Raw genomic sequence first — 13,189 nt, forward strand, 5'->3', positions numbered from 1 at the left:
CTTCTGCTCATAATGAAATGTCTATTGTTTCCATTTAAGTCAGAATAAGCTATATAGTCCTCTTTTGCATCAGCCCAAAAAAGTTCTTCTGTAGCTAAGCTTATTACTAAGGCATTTGGCCAACCAAGAGATTCATTTAAAATAGCTTTAGGTTCGCTACCATCCATTCCAGCCTTACCAATATAAGGCACGTCCCCCCAATCAGTCCAATACATATATCCTCGAATAGGATCTAAACTGATGGCCCTACGTTCTTGTAAGCTTTTACTTATCAATACTTTTCTAAACTGACCATTTAACTTAGACACCTTCGATTGTGTCTTTACCCTTGTCACACCAGTATAAGTTTTTAGCAACCCAGTCCACCGCAATACCATCAGAGACTTTTTATCAGTGGGCCATGTAATCTCTAAATAAATCATAATAATAAAAGTTTTGACACCAAGCATTCATTAAAATTTAAAAATCATTATACCTCAGAAGCCGTGTCTTTGCATTTTCGTTTAATTGTGCTACCTTGATTGGATATGTCAGACCAATAGAAACAACTATCAGCATAATCATAATCAACCGCAACAGCATTAGTTAAATTGTCCACTACAATTTCAATTGCCATTCCTCGCAAATCAATTTGTTTTATATTGTGTTTATTAGCAAAAATAAGCATTGGCTTCTCAACTAAAAAAATTAAGTATAATTTTTAATAATATAAATTGTAAATTTATAAATAGGTATTACTTGTTGAAGCTTTGCATGAAAAACCATCTCGTAATAATGTATAACCTGCAGTACAGTCACATTTATAAGACCCTATGGTGTTGTGACATATTTGGTTACAAGGTTTTGTTATTTCAGTAGAATTGCATTCGTTAATGTCGTGGCATAAGGTACCCACAGACTTATAGCCAGGATGGCATTTACATTCATAGCCAACAGGACGATCTATGCATATATGCTCACAAGGACGAAAGATTTGAGTAATAGATTCTAGTGCACATTCATTAATATCTGAAAATTTTAGTTTTGTTTACTTTTATTTCATACAATTAAATAAAGTGAAATATTAATTTTAATTAAGCTAATATCCACTTATAGTTTAATTATTTTACAAAACGGACATCCCATCTATGTAAACAAATACAATAAATAAATAATTATTTTATAAAAACTCACTACACTTGTCTTCATCACTAAAATCTCCACAGTCATCTTGTCCATTACAGGTAAGATTTGCATTGATACATATTTTATTATGGCAAAAGAAATTATCAGGCCATGAACAACTTTCATTTTTATAATGTTCTAGAATAATTTTTAAAAAAATAATTGTAAGATACTAGGAAGGTACTAGTAGACTTTTTCAACGATATTGATATTTCAATTCGATATCGATATCGGGAATTTTTTTTTTGAAATTTAGATATTGGTAATCTTAATACATCAATACTTGAAATATATTGATAATCAAAATAAATCGTACAATATTGAATACATCATAATCAAAATTAATTTTTAATTTTTAATTAATGGCCCCCGGACATTAGGTATTTGGGTTACCGGAAACAAACTGATTTTAATGCCAAAAAACTTATATAATATATTTTAAAAATAATTTTTTCGAGTTAACAATAATTCCAAATATTGATGTATCGAAAACTAAATTTTTTTCGATATCACAATTAAATATTGTAAAAAACAAAACAATAGCGATATTAAAAAGTATATCGTTGAAGAAGACTAGTAGGTGCTAATAATTTGAATACTTACTACACACTTCAGTGTGAAAATTCTCATCAGAATTGTCACCACAATCATTTTTACCATTGCATACGTCAGTTAGTAAGATGCAAGCACCATTTTCACACATAAATTCTTTAACAGAATCACATACCTTACAGTTTTCAGGTTCATCTGAATTGTCCCCGCAGTCATCATGACCATCACAATAATATGCCTAAATATTAAATAATAAATACTTACAGTTCAAATGTACATTTTTTTAATGCAGTTTCAAAAATATACATACCTCAAAAATGCATTTTTTATTAACGCATTCAAACTTAGTTATAGGACAAGTTGAATTGTTTACTACACATATTTCTTCATTCTCATCAGAACTATCACCACAATCATCATCCTTGTCACATACCCAGGTAGATGGTATACATCGCCCAGTTTGATTACAATGAAAATCACTACTTGAACAATTTTCTACTCACTACACAAAAAAATATATTTTTCAATAAGTGAAAATTAATTTATATCATAAAAAAAATAACAATTAACATACAGCAATTTATTGGTTCATCAGAACCATCCAAGCAATCCGGAGATCCATCACATTGCCATGATGCTGGTAAACACTCGTAAGTTCCAAATTTGGTCTTGCAATGAAATTCAGTTGATTTACATTTAATAGCTAGGACATAACATTTTAAATAATGACAATTTTACATTTTATGACGAGAAATAAATTTTTATAATTTACATTTTCTGTCCCTCTTTTTATTTTGTTGAAAATAATACATCCCTTTTATAATTACAAATATACAAATATCATTAATCTATATTTGTGTTTTTCTTAACATTTTTTATTTTTACGATGGTTTTAGATTCTGAGTGTAGCGATGAATGTATTGATTTTACAATGATGTGTTTTTTAATTTTATTTTAATTTTGTGTGTCACCATCAATTGGGGCAATAAAACTGCTGTGATTTTCTTCAACAGTATTTTTTCAAAAGGAAAGTGAATCTAAAAGGTGCATTTAAGAGCTCAAAATCCCAATAGTTTTTAAAAGCGCCGGTAAAAACAACATAAAAATGAAGAGAAAACGGGAAGTTTAACACAAAATTGGTTTTCGACAAAATCGATTTTGGTTTATGGTGTAACCTCAAAACAAATGAACGTATACATGAAACTTTCACAGGTTGTTTATATTCGCATCATCTTAAACGTTAAAATTTTCAAAATATTTTGATTTGTTTTGAACTGGTTAGGGACATTTTCAGTTCCTAATTTTATGTTGTTACAATGGCAATTAAAAAAAATTCGAAATCTTTAGTTACAGTTTTTTTTATAAGCATTTAAAGCTCATTTCTTGACAAAATACGGAAAAATCACGAAACTTAGCAAGTTAGTTATTTTGAGTTAAGAATTCATACAAATTTTTCTTTTTAAATCCAAGATTTGAAAATGTAATACAAGATTCCTCATAAATTTGTCTGCTTTTATCAAAAAAAAAAATATATCTACAAGCAAATCAAATTAAATTTTTATGAGTGTTTGAAGTTCATATTTTTACAATATTGGATATTCACCCGATTTCTCATGAAACGATTAAAAGTTGAACATTTTATACATTTTTAACTACAAAATAATTATTAATTTTTAAATTTGATAAATTTGTTTCAAAATTCAAACTTTAAATGCTTATAAAAAAAAATTGTGACTAAGTATTTTTAATATTTTTCAACTGTTATTGTAACAATATATTAGGAGCCTTGTATTACATTTTCACGCATTTTTATCCAACAAATAACATTTTATTGACAATTATAGAAAAAAACACTTAAAAAATTGAAAATTTACAATGGCCGTTCACCGCTCAAAAAGAGTCCAAATATTTTCAAAATTTTACGGTGTATAGAAAATGAAAATAGTAACAATCGGTGAAATTTGTAAGTATTTACAGTTATTAGTTTTTGAAATACAATAAAACCTGATTTCTCATGAAGCGATTTTCTTATTTTATTCTATTTCAGGAGAGATCAAAGTTACAACTTTTTTGATTAATTTATTTGTAATGAATATAATAATTATTAAATACAATTTTTATTAAATAAAAGTTTAGATTTTCTATTTTTTTTTTCCTATTTTATGTATAGGTAATGGTATAAGCTTTATAGATAGATATATATTTATACTATAAAGCATACTACTAATAAATACAACTTATGAATACTAACAGTAGTTACTAGTTAGTATTTATAAGTTATATGTACATTAATGCTTTAAGCATAATATATGTATATTATATTATTATACGTTTATAACCATAAAATATGTAATATTTGTTGTTTTAAATTCAAAATATATTTAAATGTAAGTACTTAGGTACTTAATTAATACACCAAAGTACCAAACTAAAAATGTATAGGTATGTACTATATATTAAGTATTATAAAAAAAATATACTCTAGTTGAACTCGCCGACCACAGAGCAAAACATTATAGAATTATAGAAAAGTTAAATTGTTTGTTTTCAATAGTAGTATAATTGATAATTTTAAATTATCAAGTTAGATGATTGAAAAATAGACAATTATAACATTAAAATTAATAATGTCAACACAAAATATATTAAAGTAAGTCATAGGTATCAGTATTTTAATACAAACAGAGAACTGGAATTTAGAATTTGAAAATAACATTATCAGCCAATATGTTAATATATTTAATAAAAAATCATTGATTTAATAAACTAATTCATCTAATGAAAATTGAACTAAACTTCCATTTCCTATACAAGAATCAACCTATTCAACTAGCTACATTTTTCATTATAATACATTAAATTTCAATTTCTATATAATCGTCTTATTTCTATCCCAGTAGTCAATTTTTTTCAATCAAACTTATCTTCCCTTGATAAGTTACTTAGAGTAAACTTTATATTTAATGATTATTGCTGTTTGAAATCAGTTTTAGAACATTTGAAACTTCAACCAAAGGGCATACCATACTATAACCATACTGGCATACTACAAAATGTAGCCACTAAAGACATTTTTATACTTGGCTTCAAGCTATATACACGCAAAAGTTATCTATTTTACTTTTTGTATGTAATAGACTAACATTTCTAATTCAATTAAGTTATATTTAAAAAAAAACTACTTACGGCAATTCATCTCATCTGATGAAGGCAATGAGGTATTTAATGAATCGCCACAATCATCATCACCATCACATTTCCATGATTTAGAAATACATTTACCATTTGAACATTTAAAATCAGCAGATGAGCAATTATTTTTTTCAGTAGCTAGATGTTTGACTAAAACAAAACAAATTTAATAACTATAAAAATTATTAATTTTTAAGGAAAAAAAATTGACAAACTTGATGAGCAATTTTGTTCATCGCTGTTATCCCAACAATCGTTTTGACCATCACAAATCCAATTTGGATGGATACAAGCAGTAGTTGTATTACAGCTTATTATTGTAGCATTAAATATTAAATCTTCACAAATCTTGATATCTTCAAATAGTAACATACATTTGTTAACATAAATTATATTACACACAGTAAGAAAATAATTTTTTAAACATACCACAACCAATTTCATCACTTGCGTCACTGCAGTCAGGATCTAGATCACAACGTAAATTGGGAGCTATACATTCACCAGACTTACAACGGAAAAAAGAAGCATTTTTACAAGAACATTCTATTTCGTCAAAACCATCCAAGCAATCAAAAATGCCATCACATTTTTTGCTATTTGGACGACATTGCTTGAAATCTGGGCACGAGAAAAATCCTTCTGGACAAGACCTTGTGACTATTAAAATATTATTTAGATTAGAATACAAATCTATAGTTATTTAAGTTTAATATTAGATTAGGTTGCGTACCACAATATTTTAAGTCTTCATCAGATTCATCAAGACAATGGTTTATACCATCACAAGTGTTTTCAAAAGGTATACATTCATTAGACGAACACCAAAATTCATTATTTGAACAATTATTTTTTAATTTGTTTTCAACACATCTATGTTTATCAGGTAGGAGTGTACGGTTGTTAAAACAAGAACATTCTACAGCACCTTTAATATCCAAACTGCATATATCTTCACACCGTCCATTGAGTAATCTGCATGGGTTTCTATTACCTTGAGATGTAACAATAGCATAATATAATTTACTAAAACCACTATAGAATAATATGCTAGAATTTACAATCACTAATATTTTCAGCAACTGCGACTATTCCCATAGGTCGTAAGACATCTTTTCTTATCCATGCAATATTTTCACCGGTGTATTTGTCAGCTCGTAAAACTGCATTTAACATCCAATCAGTCCAAAAAAAATAATCACCATAAACAGCAATGTCAAATGGATGTTGTGGATACATCTCAGCAAGTACCTATAATACAACATATTTGTATACATTTTAGATATTATACATTTCAATAACTTATAACTAAAAATAATTAAAATACCACGCGGTTTGTTCCATCATATTCACATCGCTCAATTTTATCCAACTTTGCATCACCCCAATATAGTTTATGAGTTGTATGATCTATTGTAAGAGCATTAGGAATCTGAATATCAGTTGTTATAATTGACTGTAGCATAAATCCATTAACATAAGATTTTTGAATGCTGGGTTTTAAATTATTCCAATTGGTCCAAAATATCAGTCTAAATAAATTGTTCATAAAACATTTAAATATTGTATATATAAATTCAAAATAGACACAAGTAAACCATTTTAATCAATAAATCAATGAGTAAATATTAATTAAAACCAAGCCAATAATCAATATTATGAATGATTAGTAAGAAATACAATTGTATAAGTAAAAGAATTGTTTACCTAATGTAAAAAATATTAATTACAGAATGCAACCGATTTTGGTGTAAAAGCAATAGGTATAAGCTTAAATAATAAATTCTAATGCAATACTACCTCTTTTTATTAAATTATAAATTAAGACAAATGTTTTAATGTTAACACGTTGACTGCGTACTGACGCCAATTGGCGTCATAAGTATCATTCAGCAACGTGTTTGACGCCAAATTTCGTCTAATATAGATTTAAAATAAATGGTTTAAAATTCCCTGCGTGGCTGAATATTATTTTATAATTATTTAGCGCGGATTAAACGCATGTTTTTAAAGATGTATACATACGTCGTTATGAGCAGTTTCTTTATTTTTTTTTAAATTTATTTTGTTTTTACTTTTATCATCCGCACTGGGTGAAAACAGCAAAAAGACATACGCAGTCTACGTGTTAAGTACTGTATGTGGTACTGTAAGTACTGTATCTTAATATATAATTTAAATTTACGTGTTATTTCAATCACATAATATTGTAAGTAAAATTAAAATAACCAGCATTTTCAAAATGTGACACACGTCTGTTTTTAACATACAAAAATTACTTACATCTCACAGATATCAATTGCTATGCCACGTGGTCGATCTGATTCTCCTAATTTTAAAACTATTTCAGGAACAGCATCTGGTTGGCTTAGATTTAATCGACTTATAGATGCACGATCGTTTGTCCAGTACAATATATTTTCACTCATTTCATAATCAATACCTTCTACAGACCCTTGATCTAATAATGTATTATGAAAACAGAAGTAAAAATTAATTGAAAGTTTAAGAATAATTTTAATAATATAGAATAAAAAATTGAATACGTACTTTCTGCAATTACTCTATGGCCTGTATTATTAAAATGAATAGCATCAATAGTTCCACGTTGAATATCTGAGTAAAATAATAAAGAACGTGCATAATCATATGACAATGCAATTATATTCTGCATAAAAGTTTTTGATTCCATGACTCTAAATGGTGTCTTCAAATTTGGATTTTCAGATATAGAAACACTATCAATTTTATCCATTCGAGAATACATAAGAAATGTAGTATAATCTAAAAATATAAATATTAGAAATAATATAGGTACAAGATTACTTAAAAATTGAAAAGCTTTATTACAAAGGCAGTTGAAAAGTAACAAAATATTATTAGCAAATTATTAAATAAAAATACCTTCACATTTCTTCCCATCAGATCCAACAATACCGTGTGTACAAGCACAAACCCCATGAGTCCCATTAAATAAACATAGTTCTTGACATCCTCCATTATGTTTAGAACAAATATTAGATCCTTGATGACGACTTTTTGAAAATATTTGAACATCTTTTGGATGTTCTCCAAATTCTCGTGTTAATTCCTCGGATGCAGATAAATTATTAATAGGTGAAACCATTATCGATGATGACCCTTGTACTTGCATACTGAAAAAAAATATATTTCTTAATTATTTAATATTAATGTAAACTTTGGTAAGCAACTTACATTCCAAGCCAATAAATATAACCATTATGTACAACAACACTAGCAGGGGTTACTATCTTTATCCTCATATAATATTTCATATTCAGTACCATCATAATTACAACGACCAATCAAACTTTGTTGGCAAAAGTATAACTTGCGGTTCTGTTTTTTAAATAAATAAAATAGATCCATAAATAAATGCATGTTTTGAGTTTTCTAACATGTTATATAACTAACAAATATTAGGTAAATACCGTGTAATCCAATGTGATATCTTCGACATATGGTTGATCTTTATTGAGTAAAATACTCTTTTTATTCATTCCATCTAAAGTTGCTCTTGAGACTCCATGATGACGTCTAATACTCCAAAATATAAAACCAGCAACAGGATCCACAGCCAAAGAATTAGGCCTCTCCATGGTGTCGTCTCCACTATCTACCACCACATAAGCATTAGATCCATTAAGATAAGCCACTTGAATAATATTTAAAGACGGATTTGCCCAATAAATATGACCAGCGATCCAATCAATAGCAATTCCTGAAAGAAAAAAAAAGTACATTAAAAAAAAAAATTGTATATATTAATTCTTAGTTTAAATAAAGACATACCTGATACCCAAGCACCTGAATTTGTATCACTAGAATGTTCATGATTTACAATTATTTGCCGACCAGTTCCATCACGTTTTATTCTCATGATAGTTCCTTGCTCATCGTCTGACCAGTATATATATTCTAAAATTTTATTTTTAATTAAAACGATAGATACATTACATTGTTTACTAGACTATTACCTCCATGAAAATCTATGCTATATGCCATTGATGTTTTAGATAATGGACTTAGAACTTGTCTTGAATCATTTTTTACTAAAGATATGCCTTTGATTTCAGACTCCACAGTGAATAGTAAAAATTCACTGACACCAATACATTTTTTCTTATCTTTTGGATCAATTGTATATCCAATAGCACAACGGCAAACCCAATGATCAGCAGAAGTAGGTAAGCAAAGATGAGAGCACATTCCTCTATTTTTTGAACAATAGTTAATACCCATTTGTAAAGATTGATCATACAGACTCAATGCATACACATCTGTTAAATGGAAATTTATAAAATTAATTTTATCTTCATATTTGTATATAAAAGCAACTTTGATATACTATGTACATTTAAAAAAAAAACATAGTACTAATATAAAACTTCATAAGCATTAAATATATATATATATATTGGAGAAGAATTTATAAATATAATTTTTACACTATAAAATTCAACATCAATAGGACATTTAAAAATAATAATTCCTATTTTTTTTTCTTAGATTTATTTAGATAATAATATATTACCTGCAGTTATGTTGCGAAAATTTGAATTTTCATCTCCAGTAATTTTGTTTGCAACTCGAATATTCATTAATCTGTTATCCACATAGTATATATTATTTTTATATAAAGCAATAGATGATGGAAAACCTTCTTCTGGTAAATTTAAAGAAGGATTTATTCTGGAGTCTTGTATACTATAAGACTGTATAGAATGTTTATCAGAATTAACCCAATAAAGTGTATTTGTTTCCTGATCAATAGTTAAGCCTAAAGAAAATAATATAATATTCAATTAAATAAGCAGTATATTTAAATAATTTATAAAACAACATTGAAAATACTGTAAATAAAATACGTAGTAATATGTTTATAATATAGCTACAGCATATTACAAATAGGCATAGTAATAAGCATTATAGTTGTCAGGAATCTATATGTCATTCAATTACTCAACATCAGTTAGACAAATCTTAAAACACATATTGTATTTTAATTAATATTAAGTTATATAAATATTATAGTATTTACTATTTATTAATGAATTAAAATAATTCAGTACTTATGAGTAAGGCTCGGATGATGTTGCATGGGCAACTTTTTTTCCATTATTTGGATTTGTTACTAAGCAGGTTTTAAATTTATTTCATGCAAGTACAAATTTTAATCTAAACATTTTAGTACAACTTTTGGCGTTTTTTGGCATTTTTTCAATTGAATTGCAATTTTGATGATTTTTCTCATTTAAAATACAATTTTAAATACTTGTCAATGTAATTCAAAAATTTTTTTTTTTTGCTTTGTTGAAATGGCCGCCGGAAATGCGATAAGACGATGTCACAATTATTATTATCTCAAAATTATATTAGAATTATTATGGTTCAGTGTCATTGCATACTTCATTGTATTACGTTTCCTGTTTGTTCATTTCATAATATTCGTATTCATGTTAATTTCTTAAGAATGCCAAAAAGTGAACCGTCTATGAGTAGCATATTAACCAATTTGAATTTTTATTTTAGATTCTGAGAGGAGCGATGAATGCATTGATATTATAATGATGTGTGTTTTTTTTTGTGTCTGTGTACATGAAAAGTAGTCGAAATAATGCTTCGATTTTCAACTTCAATATTTTGTTCGATGGAAAAGTAAACTTAGTTGGTGCATTGAGGAGGTCATAATTTAAAATTTCCATTAGTTTTCAAAATTGCTGGGAAAAACATAAAAAAAATTAAGAAAAACTGAGAATTTTTACACAAAATAGGTTTTTGACAAAATTGATTTTGGTTTTTGGTATAACTTTAAGCAAATGACCATTGTTATAAGAAATTTTCACTAAATGTTTAAATTAGCATTGGCTATACACCATACAATTTTCAAAAGATTTTGACTCGTTTTGAGCTTGTTTACAGACATTTTCAATTTTCAATTATTTTAGTTTTTTTTTCTATAAATTTCAATACAATTTTATTTTTTGGGTTAAAAAACGTGTAAATTTAATACAAAACTCCTGATGTATTGTTGCAATAGCAGTTGAAAAATATTAAAAATACATTATCACGATTTTTTTTTATAAGCATTTAAAGTTTGAATTTTGACAAAATTTATCAAGTTTAAAATTTAATAGTTATTTTATAGCTAAAAATTTATAAAATGTTCAACTTTTATATCTAAGGATTGAAAAATTAAAACAAGGTTCCATATGAGTAGTTAACTCAGTAACCAAAATAACTAAAAAATATATAAACACAGTTTTTTGTATAGTTATTTTAAGTTCAAATTTACTATATAAGTTCATATTAAATAACCAAGAATAACGATTTTAGTTATTTTGTTGTAATATTATAATATTAATTCAACTTACAGGCTACCCTATCAATAATAAGTAATTAATACCTATAATATAAAATGTTGCATATTCAGCGTTTATATTGTATACTAAACGTTTATATTGATAATAATAATCATAAGTATCATATTACGATCGTTAGGGATTGTCCATCGGTCATTAGCAAGTAGACAGTTTTAATATACATAATTACGATTTATACTTTCAACAATAAAAGACTATAATATACGTTTGTGTCATTATTCATATTAACAATACACAACATAAAATATCAAAACTGACAAACCGTCTCCACTCAGAATCGCTTTTTGTATACAGTGATCTTAATGATCTAATATCATTGAATTCAAATTTAATATCATTCATTAAAGTGACCCACTTGTAACCTACTGTACAGCAGAGCGACATCCACTTACCCACCTTTTGTAATATTTTATTTTTAATTATGCCTAATGTCACTTTTTAATGAATTTTTAAGTACAAATTTGGGTATATTTTATTGAAATAATAAATAAATAAATAATTTTTATAAGGCTGTTGTTGTCATGGTTACTTATTGACAAAAACTATGATTCATAGATTTTCCTTAAAATATAAAGCCAGCTACCGCCTCCTAACCTCAACATCAACACCAATCCTGAATATCAACAGCAACAACCAGGCTCCGAAAACACACCCAGGTCACGTACGTATGCAAATGTAACTGAGGGTCACCAGTCCCAAAACTCCAACACCTCCACAAACACCAATGAAACCTCACTTTTAAAATTCCTTGACGAGTTCAAATCTATAATAAACCCTCTTATCTCTCTCCTTACCACCGTCCTCTCAAATCTCATTAACACCAAAAATGTCAAATAATAACTTTCTACAAACGCACACACTCCAAGTTCCACAGCCATCATAATCCCCTGATTTCCCAGCTATCCACCAACGCTATTCTTGGTGATCCCAGAAGGCGTCTAAAACATACCTGGTGTCGTGACCTACTAATTTAAAATTGTTCATAAATCTGTCTCCCCTAATCATATAATCCTGCCCTCTCTTACTAGCAAATTAAAATCCTAGCCTAAAATCCTAACCTTAAGTGCCTCCAATGGGCGGCTTCTTATCTCCAGCCACTCAAGCCATATCACCTCCATCACATGCACTTATTGTAAAACAACATTTACAGATTGTGTATAAACGATAAAAAAAAAAAAAAAAAATATATAAAGTAGCGTTCTTTTTTTTTAATTATGTAACAAATAATTTTTAATTTTCAGTTTATCATTATTTTTTAAATTATATTTGATAATATAATATGTCTATAAGATAAATCATTAATTAATACAACAAAATATTTATTAATTAATATTTTAATTAATTTTTACTAATTTTTTTTATTATTAGTTTGATGTGACTTACACACGCAATCACATTTTTATTATTTTATATATATTAATCTTCTGAGCTTCAAACAAGTATAGAAAGCTAATAAACACCTTATGTATTTGATTTATTTTAGATAAAATATTAAACAATTAATAATGATTGTAACTACATTTTTTGATAGGTAATAAGCTGTTAGCGTATGCCATACCAACATGTGCTGTTTTTGTATTACAAACATAGCAAATTTTTATCCAGCAGAACCCATTCTGTGTTGTTAAAATAGAGTTAATTGACCTATTATCAAACTTAAATGTAAGAACATTTGAACATGGTATGATTATAATACCGTGTAATTCTTTTATCATTGGACACTCATTATTTCAAAAAGTGTAAATTTTTTTGAAAATATTTTTTTACATAGTTTCAAGTCGCTTATAAAACAAGAATTTTCTTAAAAAATTATATTTTTAAATATTTTTTATCCTTATAATTTTTTAAGTTTTTAATTTTTGAATAACAACAATGGG

The 13,189-nt window shown here is 27.0% G+C and overlaps 1 protein-coding gene across 1 annotated transcript in view; it reads right to left on the reverse strand.

The window, feature by feature from the left end:
* LOC100162957 (low-density lipoprotein receptor-related protein 1) overlaps positions 1-13,189 on the reverse strand; it is a 45,319-nt gene that overhangs the window by 11,409 nt on the left and 20,721 nt on the right. Inside the window, 24 exon segments of the mRNA XM_029487633.1 lie at positions 2-308; positions 310-381; positions 383-409; positions 476-678; positions 739-1,008; positions 1,174-1,302; positions 1,768-1,954; positions 2,027-2,204; positions 2,206-2,218; positions 2,291-2,419; positions 4,903-5,058; positions 5,124-5,264; positions 5,338-5,568; positions 5,642-5,902; positions 5,970-6,159; positions 6,236-6,440; positions 7,192-7,369; positions 7,459-7,692; positions 7,813-8,063; positions 8,125-8,180; positions 8,361-8,650; positions 8,722-8,847; positions 8,907-9,209; positions 9,464-9,709. Coding sequence (XP_029343493.1) covers positions 2-308; positions 310-381; positions 383-409; positions 476-678; positions 739-1,008; positions 1,174-1,302; positions 1,768-1,954; positions 2,027-2,204; positions 2,206-2,218; positions 2,291-2,419; positions 4,903-5,058; positions 5,124-5,264; positions 5,338-5,568; positions 5,642-5,902; positions 5,970-6,159; positions 6,236-6,440; positions 7,192-7,369; positions 7,459-7,692; positions 7,813-8,063; positions 8,125-8,180; positions 8,361-8,650; positions 8,722-8,847; positions 8,907-9,209; positions 9,464-9,709 — 4,383 coding nt within the window.

This window comes from Acyrthosiphon pisum, chromosome A1 (assembly GCF_005508785.2).
Source record: "Acyrthosiphon pisum isolate AL4f chromosome A1, pea_aphid_22Mar2018_4r6ur, whole genome shotgun sequence".
NCBI classification, from domain to species: domain Eukaryota; kingdom Metazoa; phylum Arthropoda; class Insecta; order Hemiptera; family Aphididae; genus Acyrthosiphon; species Acyrthosiphon pisum.